General features: G+C 40.5%; 1 protein-coding gene and 1 long non-coding RNA gene across 8 annotated transcripts in view; one reads left to right on the top strand and one right to left on the bottom strand.

Annotated features, from left to right (window-relative positions):
* The first annotated feature begins 1030 nt into the window (after positions 1 to 1030).
* The window catches only part of FAM126A (family with sequence similarity 126 member A), an 80683-nt gene continuing 64252 nt past the window's right edge, over positions 1031 to 17461 (top strand). For all 7 annotated transcript variants that reach the window (XM_044450746.1, XM_044450743.1, XM_044450747.1 and 4 more), the window contains exons 1-2: positions 1031 to 1167; positions 12959 to 13038. In XM_044450746.1, coding sequence (XP_044306681.1) covers positions 12988 to 13038 — 51 coding nt within the window. In that variant the 5' untranslated portion in view covers positions 1031 to 1167; positions 12959 to 12987. The remainder of the gene's footprint in view (positions 1168 to 12958; positions 13039 to 17461) is intronic.
* LOC123033866 lies at positions 8440 to 13001 on the bottom strand. The gene is made up of 2 exons (XR_006416661.1): positions 12938 to 13001; positions 8440 to 11822 (listed from the first exon to the last, which is right to left on the bottom strand). It is a non-coding gene; the product is annotated as an uncharacterized LOC123033866 (long non-coding RNA).

Genomic DNA, 17461 nt, shown 5'->3' with positions numbered 1-17461 from the left:
TAAATCAACATGAGATTCTAAATAATAATGATGACAATGTCATAATAGAAGTAATAATACTGCTGGCTCATTAATAGTTATAATAATTGGTAACATCTTTCATCCTGTACAGTACAGGATGCATCTGTCCCTTGGATAACCACCTTTCTTCTGTTCATCTAGTTTATAACACTTCCTGTCTCACAGGGTTGTTGGAAATATAAGTAGGAATTGTGAAGCACCGAAACTTACTGTACGAATGCATAATAATAAAATAATAATAAAACAGCAAAGAGCTTTACAATACCTTGTAAGACATAAAGACTAGATTGCTTGTGACATTTGCTTTTGCGCTCATTTGTGATGCAGTATTTGTCGTTTAGAAAAGCTTAAGTCTCAATAGTTCTGTTAGACTGCAGTCCTATACACACTTACCTGGAATAACGCTCATTAAAATAAGATTGGGATTAAAGGCTGCACTGTCAGCCTTTTCCGTGCCGCCAGCCTCTCCTCACCCTTTTTGTTGCAACAGACGACTACTACGGTTGGCCCTCCGGAACTAGTTGACACAATTCTAGGAATACAGAGCCAGGCGAGTGATTGTGTGAATGAAACCTGGGGCTACGAAGGGGGGACGGGTGCGGTTCCTCACTACACTGCCTAGGCGCCCGGAGCTACGGGGACGAAACAGCGGGAGGCGGAAAAGACGGAAGACCTTCACCTCCTCTGACCCCCGCAGAACCCGCCGGGAGTCTTTATTGTCAATCAGCTGATGACGGCACAAGCGAAATCCCACCCCTCGAGCATTATCTCCGAACACGCGCCCGTTTGCAGTCAACTCATCTCCTCTCATGAAACGGGGCAGCCCCACCCCTTCGGGAAAGAAAAAGAGGAAGGCAGGCCCGGCTGAACTTCCCACCCCCTTGTCGAGCTTCTATTGGTACCGTAGGTGGTCCGGCCGTCGCGATTGGCTTTTCCGCGCAGCCACTCGGAAATCGCCCCTGCTGGGCGGTGCTGGCATCTGCCGTTCTCCCAGTCCCTCTGCCAGTCAGTCTTTCTTTCTTCTGCACTTTTGTTGATTCGCCCGAGCAAGTACCACCGGGCTGGGCGAAGCGAGGAAGAACAAGAGCACCAGCTCCCGTTAGGAATGTGCCCAGAGGAGCCGCAGAGGCGCTAGCTCGACGAGGGGTGAGCCTGGAAGTGGGCGCCGAGGGAACTTTCTAACAAAAAACCTCTCTCTCTCTCTCTCTCTCTCTCTCTCTCTCTCTCTCTCTCTCTCTCTCTCTCTCTCTCTCTCTCTCTCTCTCAAAATTGTGGTTTGGTTTCTCCTCTGGGAAGGTGGAAAGAATAGACGGTTGAGTAACCTCTGGTTGTGCGCGCGGCGCCTTTTCTTTCTCTGCGCGAGGTCGCAGGTTCGAGCCACTCCCCCGTCCCCGTGGAAGACCCGCACCCGTCCTTCCTTCCCCTTGCCTCTAGTCCCGACCAGTGGAGATAACGGGGGATGCGCGGGCACCGGGGGGCGAGCGTGGGCGGGGCGGGACGGGGCGGGCTGGGGAAGCGAGAAAGGGGGCGTGTGTTCTCCCGCGCCCCTCATGCGGGGGCCGTCGGCAGAGGAGAAGGATGTAGACTCGGGCATGAGGATCGGCTTAGCTTGCCCGGTCAGGAGGTCGGCTTGTGATGGCTTAGTTTTTAGTACCTCCTGTTTTGGCCTCGGCTCTTTTAGCTCCGATCCTTTTTTACCAACTTGAAAGGGAGCCCTTGGAAGAAACAGGAGTCGGGTCGGGCGGCGTAAGAGCGACGGCGAGCCGCGCCTGCTTTGAGCCGCCGCTGCCACCTCCTCCCTTCCCCGCGCGTTCCAGAGGACGGTTCCAGCAGAGACGACCACGGCCACAGAAAGGTGTCGTGTCGCTTTCAAGGACTACCTACCTGTTGAAGTGGCTTTTAATACGCGAAAGAGAATGCCGCGACAGATCTATTATTAATCTTTGTGCGTCAGCGAGGGTTTTTGTTTCCTTTTGTGCTGCGCGTTTGCGTGTGTGTCCGACGTACTTTTGCGCGCAGAAGCAAGTAGAACAATTGTTAGAGAAGTTCGAGAAGGGTAGCTGAGTTCGTCAGTTGCAGCAAAAACAGCCTCGCGGCGCGTTAAAGAGGAACGCATTTGTTGTAACGTCACCTTTCTTGGGCTCGAGTCCACTTCATCAGACGCCTCAGGTGCCACAAATATGCACACACATAGGAAGGCATGTGGGGAGGAGAGCGGATATGAATTTCATGGAGACCTACTTGGCTTTGTGGTTTCCTGTCCTTTAAAGAATCAACGCAGCCCCAAAGCCCTGTTGAATAGATATTGTTTACTTACCGTCGAGTCGCCTCCGACTTAACGGGACCTTATAAATGGATGCCCTCCAAAAGGGTCTGTCTTTGACAGCCCTTGCTCAGCTCTTTGTAACCTTAGTGGATTTCAGGGTATGCAGGGTTTCCGAAAAGAGTTTTCCCTGATGAAAATTTGTTTTGCCAACAGCTTCATTCAGAAATTAAATTGTATACAACTTCATTTTCTGCTAAAAATAATTAAACAAGATTGTGAAACTGCCCACATGGGGTTTCTCCTTTAGACCCCTCATTATTAATACAGTGATCAACAGTGAACATATACTGTTGAAATAGTTTGAAACTTGTAGCATTAGCATTCAGTTTCTGCAAGATGAGGGTGACCTTGTCACCACCTTTATCATCATTAATAAGCATTCTGGACTTGGCTATCCCTGGTATTTTCATTTAAATTGCTCAGGATATTGGCTTTTGTCTTCTCAAGTACCAGTTGGCAAATGTTCTTATATTTTCAATTTAAATGCATTTAACTTGCTTTTTAAAGAATCTGTTTGTGTTCAGGGTAAGATGGCTACCTTTTAATTCCTTAATTATGTTTAAATCTGGTCATGCAAGATTGCCGAGTAGTTGATCAATGAAGGCAATTTGTTACAGTAAGTTTTCCAGTCTGCTTTATAGATTCAGGCACATGTTTTGAGTTGCACTCTTTAAACCTCTGTTTAGGCAGAAACTTCTGTTCCTGCTTTTTCTTTCCTTGTTCCATCTTGAAAGCATGCCATATTTCCTTACCAAGAAGGGCTTTGATCATAGTGAGGGTTGTGCAGGAATCCCTAGGGGCTTTGGGGACATTCTGGATTTGAATGTGGGTCTCCCCTCCTGGTCTGCCTAAGTGCTACACCATGCTGTTCTTCTACAATAATGTGAAAAACACAAACAGTCCCTCACAGAATACCCCTGAGAGCCCTTATAGATCCCCTCATTTCATAAAGAGCATTTTATAGTCCCATCATAAGGTGGATTATATTAATTGCCATTGGGAATAAATATCTTCAAGCCTTGCTCAGTTACTACTTAAAATTGCTTTTTGAGAGTGAGAAGGCACTAAATGTATTTACAAGGCAATCTTGTGGTTACATCCTGTCAGCAGTAGCCAGCACAGCATAACCAGAAGCACAGTCAAAAGCACAAGACTAACTATAGAATCGAAAGACAATATAGCAACATCTACAGATGTGCCTACAACATCCCTGACAGCTCTGTTGCCACCCACCAATCACATAATTGTGTACCTAAGATGCCCTACATTAGTCATACAATGGGACAATGTCATTATAGTGCCACCCTATCATCCATCCCCTTTCCATGTACAATGCACACATGGCTGTGAGGAAGCATCCAGAGTGCATCCCTTATCAGAAGCACCACAACTCATGGAGCAGGAAAATAGGAATTGTGCTTGTAGGTGCCAGACTCCATGGGTTTCACCTCAAACACAGTGTTTACATTGCCAAATGGAAGCAGCAGCAGAACAACAGAAAAGAGTAACAGCAGCCTACAAATAGCTACTTACTGGGGAAAAGGTGCTGGCCAGACACAGGAGGAAAAGGCTACTAATCTACTTGCAACAGATAACTAGTGACATACCACTGTGGATATGGGAGGCCTGTGTGTGGAACCCCAAAGCCATAACTTCCAAGCAGAGTATGAGTCCTGCTGTGGAAACTGGGATCAAATACTGTTCAAAAGCACTGTCATTTAATAAACTCTACTGTCATCTAAGGCTTCCTTTGTGTTATTTTCTGCAGTCTTTTGTTGGCATAAGGTTGCGTTATTGCAGGGAGATTACAAGCCTTGGGGAACATACAATTACTCCTGTTCTATGCTCCTTCCCTGCTATGTTCTGCCTACTCTTCCCTTTATACCCACCTAGCAGCCTTTTCCAGTGCATGTATGTTGCTATGGTACTGCAAAATCACTGCACCGGGGTATCTTTGAACTCTGCCAGTTATGAGGATTTAGAATTGACCATAACCCTACCTAGCAAGTATAACTTGGAGATGAAATTGAATTATCAAATGTGCAAAAATTATGAAAATATCTGTTCTAAATGTAACATATCCTTCAAATCACTGTGTTTCACTGGAATTTATTTACTCTTGCTTCACAAGAGACTGAAATATGAAACAAACTTTGGACAGTCTACTCTAACTGATGTAAAACTATCTACTTTCTTTAGCTTCAGTTATCTGCTTGTATTCCCCAGACTTTGATTTTTGTTATCATTTTACTCTCATTTTACACAGCCACAATGCACTGTGTTAAACTAACAGTAAAGCAGTGCATTTGTTGCTGCATTTTTCATTTTGTTTTGCTTTTGGCTCACTATTTTCAACTGGTATTGAAAGTTGACTGTAAAGGTATATATTCTGCCACTGAAAATGTGTGGATTTTTATAAATTTGCTTTCAGCAGAATCTTAACAGGGAGGCTCAAATTATTGTAGGGTTTCACTCGAAAAAAATGTTTGACTTTATAGCTGTAATTTTGTGCTAAAATCTTGTTTAGTAAAGGGAAAAACAGGTTTTCCTGACTTGTTAATAGTTGTATTATTACTGCTATTGTTATTATTACATTTTATTTATGTACCACCTTTCTTCCTCTTGTAAGGAACCCAGTGTGGCTAACAAGGTTCTCCTCTCTTTTATCTTCAGAGCAAGAACCCTCTGAGGCAGGTTAGGCTTGGAGTCTGTGACTGGCTCAAGTCACCCAGTAAGTTTCATTGTGAGCCAGGGATTAGAACCGAGATCATCTAAGTCCTAGTCCAATGCTCAGTCTTGGAATATTACACGTAGGGAGCAATCTTCTGGTCCCTAGACAGCATCTTGGGGCCTATAGGATATTTTATATGGGTGTATTAAGAGACCTGGGAAGGGGAATCAGAGCTCCCACTTCACTCTACCTCACAGCTAGTGTAGAAAATACCACACTAGTTGCTTTCAGAGGCTGGGAACTCAGCTCCTCAGGAGGGGGTTGGAGAAGGAAGTTCAGAGGCTTACTGATCTCAAGGGCAAAATCAATAGGATTACAACCTTAACAGTTTTTGCTCTATATTTATTACCCAGAACCATTAATCAAGGATGTCAGTACTGTACATATGAAGTAGTTGACCATTTCACGAAGCTCTCTATGCACAAATTCATTTTGCATTATGTGAATCATAAAAGATGTAATTTTTGTGGAATTTTGTATAGCAGTTCAAAATTACAAGCATCTCTCATCCATGTGAATCATACTGTGATGAAATTAGTCTAACACTAAGGCTATTTGTTGTCAAGCATTAAATCTGGCAGAGATTAGTTTGTATACAGCTTAAACCAGGATCTAAACATCTAACTATAAAAAGGATGAAGCCCATTAAGAATATACAATCAGCAATATGAACACATTTTTATGATATTTGAGGGCACAGTCCTATGCATGTTTCGACAGAAAAATGTCTTACAGTTCTCAGTATTCCCCAACCAGCCATGACAATAGGAATGCAGGGAGTTATAGAACTTTTTTCCATCTAAGTATTGTGTCTAAAGTCTTGGGTGAAAACAGATTTCAGTTATGTTTGATCAGTATATTAGGAAGCTTCTCCATAGTATATGATTTTACATCTCTGATGCCTAAAAGAGAAGATTTTATTAATGGCAAATTGTGCTGTGAGTCCTGTGTGCTAGAAGCAGTGCCCAGTGTTGTTGATGTACAGTCCATAACTCAGATTTTAAAACTGTGAAGGCAGAACAGAGGGAGTAACTTCTCTGGGTTCTAGTTAATGCATTTCAGCTTTTTAAAGCATATGATGCATATCTTCATGTTTCTATGGGAGATTAGCACTTCTTAACTGGTATATAGAGAACCTTTTCTCAGAGTTGTTTAACAAGTGACTATAAATTGATGTATTTCCAATAGGGAAGGGATATAGAAATCCTATTTTACCCTCCTGTAGCTGTTGCAGATTGTCAAAGCACAGCTTGTGAAGCAGCCTTTATAGAAATGATCTGGCTGATTGTCTTTAAAAGCAAGGGGAAATATTAAGCTCCTACCTGGCAAGAAATGGTAGTGTAGAGACCTTAAAATGGGGCGCAAGGGACTGTCCCCCATGATATTTCTGTAATACATAAGGCTTTCTATCCTAAGCTGCAACAACAGCACTATTTGCAAGTACATGAGAAAAGCAGGCTTTTGGCTCTGGAATCTCTGAGCTGAGTTTCATGCTCTTGTTTCAGTTTCCCCAGTCAAGTTTAGAATTAATATGATTCTGATAAATTTCCATTTCTTGCACGTGACAAAGCAGAGGAAGCTTTCCATTTTACTTTCAAGCACACAAATAGTAGAGATGGATTCCTATGCACATTTACCAGCAAGTAAGCCCCGCTTAGCTCAGAATGACTTTTTTTAGTGGGCAGACATGTATGAGATTACACTGTAACATAGCTAATCTAGAAATTACAGATTGGTTATTGGTTCTGGTTAAATTGATTAAAAGAAGTATTAATGGATAAATCCTGCTGAAAAAAATCAAGGTAGCATCTGCAAAAGTTATGCTTCACTAACCTTTTAACGTTTGCTGAGTATGTCAAATAGCATGTGGACAAGGTGAACTAATAGATCTTGTTTTCTTGGAATTCTAAAAGGCTTTTGACAAAGTCCCTCACAAAAGATTTCTGAGCAGACTTAGCAGTCATGGAATATGGGGAGAGGTCCTCTTATGGATCAGTCATTGGTTAAGGACGGAAATGGCAGATTCTCCCAATGGAGGAATGGAAACAGCAGGGTCTCACAGGCATCAGTATGATTTTCAACAGGGTAATAAATGATGTTGAATTGGGAGTGAGCAAAAGTCTGTCTGACTGAGGAATACTGGGAGTTGTAAGACTTTTTTCTATCTAAAATGCATAGTATTGCACCCTTAGGATGGTTAAAACAAAAAGGGATTGTGAAGCACTTAAAAAGGATCTCACTAAACTGAGAACTGCCATCAAAACAGCAAATGGTTTCAGTGTAAGCAAGTGTAAAGAGATGCATGTTGTACTGACATCACACACAAGGGGAAGAAGAAATCTTGGTGTTGTGGTATTAAAATGTTAATTCAATATGAAGCTGCTATGAAAAAGGCAAATTCCATGTTGGGCATAATTAGGAAAGTGATAAAAATACAACTGCCAACATTAAACTTTCCTAATATAAATCTATGGTCCAGCGATACTTGATATACTGTGTGTAGGTCTGGACGCTGTACCTAAAAAATGGACATTGCAGAGTTAGGAAGAAAATGCAGGTAGGGGTTACTAAAATGATAAGGGGCTGGGACAGCTTCCCTATGAGAAACGGTTTCAGTATCTGGAACAGTTTAGGTTAGAGAAAAGGTGAGTGAGGGAAGACAAGATAAAGGTGTATAAAATTATGCATGATGTGGAGAGAGTGGTTAAGACATTTTGCACGGTCTTTCATAATACTGGAAGGCACGGTCATCCCATTAAGCTGATTGTTGGGAGAGTCAGAATAGATTAAAAAAGTATTTCTTCACACAGCATGTAATTCAGCTGTGGAGTTCACATCTACAAGACAGAATGATGGGTACAAATTTGGATGGCTTGAAAATGAATATGGACATATTCATGGAGGACTAGTGAGCAATGACTACTAGTCCTTCTGGCTAAATCTGCTGTCTCCTGCCTTGGAAGCAGGATGCTTATGTATGCCTTTTTCTTGGTAACATCTGTGGGACATTTGTTAACTTGGTAACATTTGTTCTTACGCTCATATCCTGCCTGTGGGTTTCCTGTTAGGCAGCTGGTTGGCCACTGTATGAACAAAAGGTTGGTCTAGATCAGGGGTCTCAAACTCAACTTAACTGGGGGCTTCTGGAAGTAGAGTCTGGGTGAGGCTGGGCCGCATCAAGTATTCCACCCCCGCGGTGGTGGTGGGCCGCTCATCCCGCTGCCGGCCCGGGTGCCACCAGCGCTTTGAAGGCCGCAGGGCCCCTCTCCCGTGCCCTGCCCGTCCCGGAAATTGGCCCGCGGGCCGCGAGTTTGGAACCCCTGGTCTAGATGGACCTTTGTCTGATCCTACACAACTTTTCCTATGTTCTTGACTAAACAGCCTCTTAATACTTTTGTGGACTAATTTGTCAGGCATATATTTCTTAAATTAAGTGCTCCTAAGCCATATTTCTTGCCAATATGGTTCTCAGTGTTTGTTCAACTGGAGTTTTCTTTAGGAACAGAGATAGCTGTAATTGTAAGTGAAAATAGAATCAATGCATAGAAAAAAAAAAACCTTTCAAACTACATGTTTGGGTAAAGCCAATCTTGATTGATCTTGAAAATGTTGTTTTATGTATTGCTTAAAATGACAGGGAGAGGACTACACCCAACTTCTGCTTTTTTTGTTCCTAAATCAGCTCTTTTAGGAACTACATTATAAACAAACTTTTTTCCTGAAATGTGCTGTTGTTTTGATTTCAATGCTATTTTGCAATAATTCAACAGTTTTGACTTCATATGTTTGCTATTAATTATTTTAAGGGCAATAAAACAGTACAGTAGTATCTATCATGTGAGGTTAGTTCCACTTAAAGTGGGGAATGACATGGGATGGAATGGGAATAGGTTTTATTGTTATACATTTTTCCAGAGTTAAATAATTTCTGTGAAAAGGTACACTCTTCAAAGAATTTCAGCTTAGAACAAAACTACATATAATTCTGCTAATTATATAACATGTAGCTGAGAATTCCTTTTATTTACCCTAGTGTAAATGCATGTGGCTCAGCTGCAGGGGAGAATTATTTAATAGACTTATATACCACTGACCATATTTAAAAATATTTCTTATGGGTACAATCATATCTCAGCATTCCCAATCCAGCAGTGTGAGGAAGCCTCTGCATATAGACCTCAGTGCTTGGAGGCTTCTCCAGATTCTCAGGATCTAGATTGAGGTGGGGGCAGACTTGCTCAATGGAAGAGTCACAAACCATAAATGTCAGATATTTGACAGCTGAGAGTGGGGCATTGGCTGGCAGCAGTGGCAAGTGGGCACCCACAGGCAGCAACAGCAGGTGGTGAGTGGCAATTGGGTGCCCTCAGTGGTAAGTGGCAAGCCCCAAAATAAACTCAGAGCTGCATGTGGCTCTTGAGCCTTGGTTTGGCCATCCCTACTCCAGATGATCCACACGTAGACATCTGTTTGCAAAGGCTTGCTTGCCTTGCACAGCCATGAACAATATTATTATTGTATAGAGTATTAATTGAAAGTGGGGTGAGCAAATAGAAGAATTGGCTGTCTTCAGACAGACAGATAAGACTAGGTGTTACATGTGACCAGTAATCTAAAAAGCTGACCTGTTAATCATATGGTTTGGACCTGAATGGCTTGAAACTGCTAAGAGCCTGCTGTTCCATAGCATCCTGCTGTTGACATCGGGTGGATGTTTGCTTCGACAATGTATAAACGTTGTTTCTGTTGTGGGTTGTGCGTAAATTAATAACATTTAACATAATGGAAGACAGATCCTTTTGGTTATCTTGCTATATGTCTTATGTTGACATAAAATAAATTAATTCAATTGTATTTCAGAATAGATATATTTAAAAACAATGTGTTTTTCAAGTTATATACGGAAGCAGAATTCCTCTGGGTTTATGTTTGAAGGTTTTAGCCTGATTCTCTGTCAGTATTTGTTGATCTGACAGTAGGAACTATAAATGTTTATCTCATTTAGTGAACCAAATTATAGGGATATAGGAAATAAGTTGCATTTTTTAGAAACCTAGTGTATATATATTCATGTTAGTTTTGCTGTATTTCACCCTGGAACTTGTGAAGTGTTTCTAGAACTACTTTTTGTGTAAATCATATTTTTGGTTATATAAAGGAGCAACCAAGCACTAGGATAGAAGAGTGATAAATATTCTGGTTGGGAAACTGCTGGAGTAGCAGCAAATTGTTAGATCAAAAATAACATAATATAGTTGAAAATGTCTTTAAAATGTTGCACCCTGATACAACATATCAGATTATAGAACAGTAGTCAGAATAGTGCTGCGTACATCTAGTTTAAAGTAAATAGAAAAGGAGATGGGATAATATAAAAATATAAAACTAAAGAGAGAGAAAATAATGGTTCAGTGTGGCTGCCTGTAACCCTCCAAACTCAGAGGATTATGGACATCCTATGGAGGGCAGAAGAGGTAAGGATTGCACCCATACTTCTGGGCCTTCAAAAAAAGTTTTTCCCTGAGTAGAGGAGGTTGAGATATCATCAGGGTTCCTTGAAGCACGATGGTGCCTTGCCCCCAGAACACCCATGAAGTGCTGAATTTGAAGTAAATCTTCTGACTTTAGAGCCGCAGTTGATGTGGGAAGAACTGTGTTGGCTGCAAACCTGGAGGGAGGGTGCTCTGACAGTGTCCAGTGCCTTTATTCAACTTAGACAGCAGAAGAAAGCAAGATCCAATAATTCTATCTAGTTTGTGAACAGGAAATTGATTGTCCCTGCTGCTTATACAAGAATTGTAATCATCCTATAGAGATACCATATGGATGATTGCCTAGAAACAAGTTTACAGAAATTGTTCCTATTTTCCCTCCCAATTGTGATGGTCCTGTATTTTAGAAATGGGCTAAAAGCAATAAATTGACATCACAGTGGCACCACAAAAACATTGCTGCTTTAAATAATTCTGTGTTATTTTCTTGGAAAGGTCTTATTTGGGTGACTCATATTCCTTATAAGCCCCATTACAATGATGCTTCTTGAAGGCAAGAGAAATTTCTCTCTCACTTGACAGAGGGATATGCAACTTAGATTTGAAAGTTAGCTTATGTCTTTGTAACTTCATATCAGTAGAAACTAGAAAATGCTTAGAGATTCCAAGGAGGTAGTTGATAAAGTTCAAATTGTTTTATTTCCCATCTTTATCAAATGCAACTCTTCTTAATAGAAAAAATCTTAAGAGTTTTTGTTGTTCTTCAGTGAGTCACTTGTTCTCTGTAGTTTATAAATACACTCTTGTCTGGAGTTTTAGGTTTCTGCACTGCCTTGACAGCTTCTGAAAACACATGTTATCTTTTCTCCTTGTCCTTTCCTGCAACTAGATTGAAGTAGACAAAACTGGACAGATATGTTTGTGTTAGATGTCATGTAGCAGAACATCACAAAAGCACAACTTGTTTTATTTAGGGTGTTTTTTGTTTAAGTTCTCATATTCATGCTGAACTGGGATATGAGGCTTATGGATAAAGTAGAGACAGTCATGAGTCATGAACCAGAAACTTGAGGACTAGCTAATGTTTTTGGCCAGATTCACTGCAACTCTTGCACTGCCCAATTTTATTTCAGCATTCAGAAAGCTCACTTCACTGTGTTGGACACACTTTCTTGCATCTGGCAAAGTGGTCTTTGTTGCTTCTCATATCCTTCCCAGCTCCCTAAACTGTCAACTTGCTCTCAGGGTTTTCCTGTAAGCAAAGATGAAAATGAAAAGTTATTGCAGATTGGATCTGTTGATGTTGATATCTCCAAATCCAACCTCTAAGAAAAAGGAGACGAGGAAAACTAGTGTCATAGGCATGTATCAGTGAGCTTCTCCCAGTGTCTCATTTGTACACTACACATATTTTTAAAGATACATTCCATGCTCATGGGATTTTTGCTATAAGATGGTAAAAAATATGAGTAGTCCCATGGCCTTCTGTGTTTTTACCTGCTTCATCTGGCTAGAAATGCATCATTTTGTATATGTTGAGTAGTCTTAATTGTGGCATTTAAAAGGGTTGGACTGAATTCCAAAAGTTTTAATGAAGTCTGATAATAGTGAGTCTATTGGTGGTACTACCTTCTGTCATCTCTTGCCTATTCTCTACTTTTTTGAGATTTAACAGATTTACCCCTTTTGCAACTGTAATTAGGTCTCATTTCCTCCTATCTATGTAACTAATTTGTCAAGCATAGACAACATATGGCTGTAAGCAAATGCATTTGTATGCAGCCTGTGAGCATTCAAATTTTGAGAAATCCATCATGTCCCCCTGTATGCAGAAAATAAGGGTGGTGGCAGTGTTCCCAGTTGTTAATCTTGCTTCTTTCAAGATAATGGGAAATGAATTGTTTGAAAGCCAGTTTTATGGTGTGCTGACTCAAAATTTTGACCATTAGCAAGCAGAAATACCAACATGCGTGGTTAACCTTGCCAACTTGAGAAGTAGAGTTAAAGGTGATGATGCTTCTTGAACTGGAAATGCCACACTAATCCTACTGTTGGCAGGCTGTACATATGAGGAAAATATCTTCATTTCTGAACCTTAGAATGTATTCAATGAGATATTGATGAACATGATGAAACATGTTCTAAACATGTTTTGAAAAAAATCAAACTGGACATCTGCTGGTCTTCAGTCACTATAGGTTTGCCTTACTTGGTTTCTTTAATACTTGAACATCTAAGAGAAGAAGGGAGTTGCACTGATTGATACACATAACTGGGAATAATATAAACTTATTCTGCATAATATATATCTACCCTTAGCGTTTCTAATTTTGCAGAAAACAAAAGTAGAGGACAATAAATACTTACACCTTTTCCCCAAACCTTAAGGTTGAAGATTTCAGAACCAATGTTGGAAGATGTTGGCTGTGGACACAGGGGTTGTAGAAGAATGGTTATCAGAATTCAAGGTAATGTGAATCTTAAAATCCATATTGATTATCAAGAATTAAATGCTGGCTGTACCAGAGTTGATAGCTACTCCTCTGGGTAATGTGTTAGCCTAGGCCTGGGAGATGCATCATCATGATCCTCACTCAGTTATGAAACTCATTGGGTTCCCTTGGTCTGCCCACAAGACCTCCACAAGGTTCTTGTGAGGGTTAAGGTAAGGGGAAAGGAAAATCTTGTATTTCCTAACCATACCTGCATTTAACCCTCACATCAAAGGGGAAGGAGGGGAGGAAGAGTAGGATATGATATGATATGATATGATATAATATAATATAATATAATATAATAGAGACCTGTTGATAATCACCTTTTTGATGCAAACATTAGATCTTAAAATATAAATTGTTTCAAGTCCAATATATAACACCAAAATTCTTAAGAATACATTAGTGAATGTTGAGGGCTTGAAAGATTATTAAAATCCAAATAAAGGCAATATGACAAAATGTTGGTTGCTGTGGAAGAATGGTTATTGGAAGTCCAGTTTATGTAGGCATAAATTGCCCATTGTGTGCCACAAAATGGAAAGGCAAAATAAACATGTGAAAATCAATGTGCTATTGAATTATCTTTATTTTTTCTAAAACAAATTCTTGGATTCTCCTCATTTGTGCTTGGAATCAGTGATGAGAAGTAGGAATAGAATTTCTGCCTTTTCTATGCAGTTCATGTTAATAGCTCCTGATTCAGCAGTAACACTAATGTAGTCCTTAGGATTCTAATCTATGGCAAAACAGAATTTTAGTGTTTGTATTAGTCTTTTAGCATAGTTATAGGGAAAATGTTATTTTCCTAGAATTTGGTCCTGATAACTCAACAGTCTAGTGTCGATGAATGATTTTTTCTTTTCAGCAAGCCACAGATGGGTCAGATTATTCCATTTGAGAAGTATAAGAAGTGCCAGACTAAAATTATAACTTTAGTTTAAGGACAGGGTATAGATCTTGAGGGTATGAATTCACCATTACTTCATTCTTTGGATTTCTTTTTGTGATTAAATAAGAAAGAAAAAGCAAGTTGGGTTAAGATCTGGTCTGTATTGGCTTTGCTTGTGAGCACCTCAGTTGCTAAGCAAATGGGTAGACTTTGTGTCCTATAAAGCTTTTAAACTGAAGTTTCAGATCTCCTGGCATTGCCTGTTTTTAAGACTTATTTTTCAGAATCTTTTCCTGTAGAAGCTCCCTGCCTTGACTATGTTCAGCTAAAGACCCATCCTTCAGAGGCAGCAGCTAAAAGTTGAAAGCAGTTATAATGTATGAAACAGTGAAATGTGTGGCTGAGATTGCAGATTTTCAACATGTGTTTTTCTCATCCCTTGTAAAAATTTTATCCATATTGGCTTCTGGTGGGTTCTGCATTTGCCTTGCTTGGCTTCTTCTGATACTGCACGCTTACTGCCGATTTATTACTTCTGTAATAAATCAAGAGCATGGTCACAAAAATGGGGTAGTTAGTGGATGATTAATGGCTTGTATGGTGCACCTGAAACATTTTGTCTTTGAAGGAACGCTGCATTAAGGAGGAAGCAATTCAGGTCTTTGACAGTGAAATTCTCCATAGGAAAATGCCCTCCTTAGAAGGAAAAATCAAGGAAAGAAAATCTAAGAATAGTCATATTAAATTAACATATGAACTCAGTAAATTGATTAAGGATATTGTTGGTTTTATTTTTCTGAACCTTTTTAATATTTTAATGAAGAGTGGGGTTTCTTCTATTTTAGGGTTTTTTCTGCTTTATTGGAAGGTATCAAATACTATGATTTTTGGAATTTGAAGGACTGTGAACTTTTAATAAATTTGTTACTGATATACTACAAAAATACAAAACCAACACAGGAAAGCAGAACTTACAAAAGGAAGGTGACAGTGCAACTGCTGCATATTTATTCAGATATAAACCTCTCAATCTATTTCTTAAGAGTGTTTGTATGACACATGTAATAAACTGAAATATTAGGAGTAGCAATTTGTCAAGATAGTAGTAAGTATGGTTTTAAACTGCAGAAATGAAGCCTACTTTACTTTCATTCAGAACTTGTCTCCTTAAAATACTAGTAAGGAGTATTTTTTCTTTTAATCTTTTTTATTATTTGTAACAAAACAACACAAAGCAACAACAATACCAACACAAAAACATATGTTGTTGTTGTTGTTAGTCGTGAAGTCTGGCTGAGTGATTAAAAGATATTTAAAATAAGATATTTATTAAAGATATTTTGTTGTTGTTAGTCGCGAAGTCGTGTCCGACCCATCGTGACCCCATGGACAACATTCCTCCAGGCCTTCCTGTCCTCCACCATCCCCCGAGTCCATTTAAGCTCACACCAACTGCTTCAGTGACACCATCTAGCCACCTCATCCTCCGCTGTCCCCTTCTTCTTTTGCCATTCTTTTGTTCCCAGCATTAGGCTCTTCTCCAGGGAGGCCTTCCTTCTCATTAGGTGGCCAAAGTATTTGAGTTTCATCTTCAGTATCTGCCCTTCTAAAGAGCAGTCAGGGTTGATCTCCTCTAGGACTGACCAGTTTGATTGCCTTGCGGTCCAAGGGAGTCGCAGGAGTCTTCTCCAACACCACAATTCAAAGGCCTTAATCCTTCGGCGCTCGGCCTTCCTTATGGTTCAGCTTTCACAGCCATATATTGCTACTGGGAAAACCATAGCCTTGACTATACGCACTTTTGTCGGCAGGGTGATGTCTCTGCTTTTTAGTATGCTGTCTAGATTTGCCATAGCTTTCCTCCCCAGGAGCAAGCGTCTTTTAATTTCTTGGCTGCAGTCCCCATCTGCGGTGATCTTGGAGCCCAGGAAAATAAAATCTGTCACTACCTCCATTTCTTCCCCATCTATTTGCCAGGAAGTGAGAGGACCAGATCCCATGATCTTAGTTTTCTTAATGTTGAGTTTCAAGCCAACTTTTGCACTCTCCTCCTTCACCCACATCAAGAGGCTCTTTAGTTCCTCTTCACTTTCTGCCATGAGAGTGGTATCATCTGCATATCTGAGGTTGTTGAAATTTCTCCCAGCAATCTTAATTCCAACTGGTGATTCATCCAGCCCTGCCTTTCTCATGATGTGCTCTGCATATAAGTTAAATAGGCAGGGTGACAGTATACAGCCTTACCGAACTCCTTTCTCAATTTTGAACCAATCAGTGGTTCCGTGTCCAGTTCTAACTGTTGCTTCTTGACCCGCATATAGGTTTCTCAAGAGAAAAATAAGATGGTCTGGTACTCCCATCCCTTTAAGAACTGAGTGATTTGGACCACAATTTGTTGTGATCCACACAATCCACACAATCAAAGGCTTTAGCATAGTCAATGAAGCAGAAGTAGATGTTTTTCTGGAACTGCCTAGCTTTCTCCATGATCCAGTGTATGTTGGCAATTTGATCTCTAGTTCCTCCCCCTCTTCGAAATCCTGCCTGCACTTCTGGTAGTTCTTGGTCCACATACTGCCGGAGCCTAGCTTGTAGGATTTTGAGCATCACTTTGCTAGCATGTGAAATGAGTGCAATGGTGCCATAGTTTGAACATTCTTTGGCATTGCCCTGCTTTGAGATCGGAATGTAAACTGATCTTTTCCAATCCTGTGGCCACTGTTGAGTTTTCCAAATTTGCTGGCATATTGAGTGTAGCACTTTTACTGCATCGTCTTTTAGGATTTTGAATAGGTCAGCTGGAATCCTGTCACCTCCACTAGCTTTGTTGTTGCTCAGACTTCCTGAGGCCCATTTGACTTCACATTCCAGGATGTCTGGCTCGAGGTCAGTGTCCACCCCATCATGGTTATCAGGGACTTTAAGCTCTTTCTTGTATAGTTCTTCTGTGTAATCTTGCCACCTCTTCTTAATCTCTTCTGCCTCTGTTAGGTCCCTCCCATTTTGGTCCTTTATCATGCCCATCTTTGCAAGAAACGTTCCCTTCATATCTCCAGTTTTCTTGAAGAGATCTCTGGTCCTCCCTATTTTATCGTTTTCTTCTATTTCCTTGCACTGTTCTCTTTCTCCCTTGTCTTTCACTTCCCTTCTTTCCTCAGCTATTTGTAAAGCTTCCTCAGACAGCCATTTTGCTTTCCTGCATTTCTTTTTCTTTGGGATGGTTATAGTTGCTACCTCTTATACAATGTTGCGAACATCCGTCGATAGTTCTTCAGGCACTCTGTCTATCAGATCTAATTCCTTAAATTTATTTGTCACCTCTACTGTATATTCATCAGGGATATGATTTAGGTCATACCTGAGTGGCCTAGTGCTTTTCCCTACTTTCTCCAATTTAAGCCTAAATTTTGCAACAAGAAGCTCATGATCTGAGCCACAGTCAGTTCTTGGTCTAGTTTTTACTGACTGTATAGAGCTTCTCCATCTTTGGCTGCAGAGCACATC

Source organism: Varanus komodoensis, unplaced genomic scaffold (genome assembly GCF_004798865.1).
Source record: "Varanus komodoensis strain SLA01 unplaced genomic scaffold, ASM479886v1 scaffold68, whole genome shotgun sequence".
Classification (NCBI taxonomy): Eukaryota; Metazoa; Chordata; class Lepidosauria; order Squamata; family Varanidae; genus Varanus; species Varanus komodoensis.
This window is presented reverse-complemented; position numbering and strand designations above follow the sequence as displayed.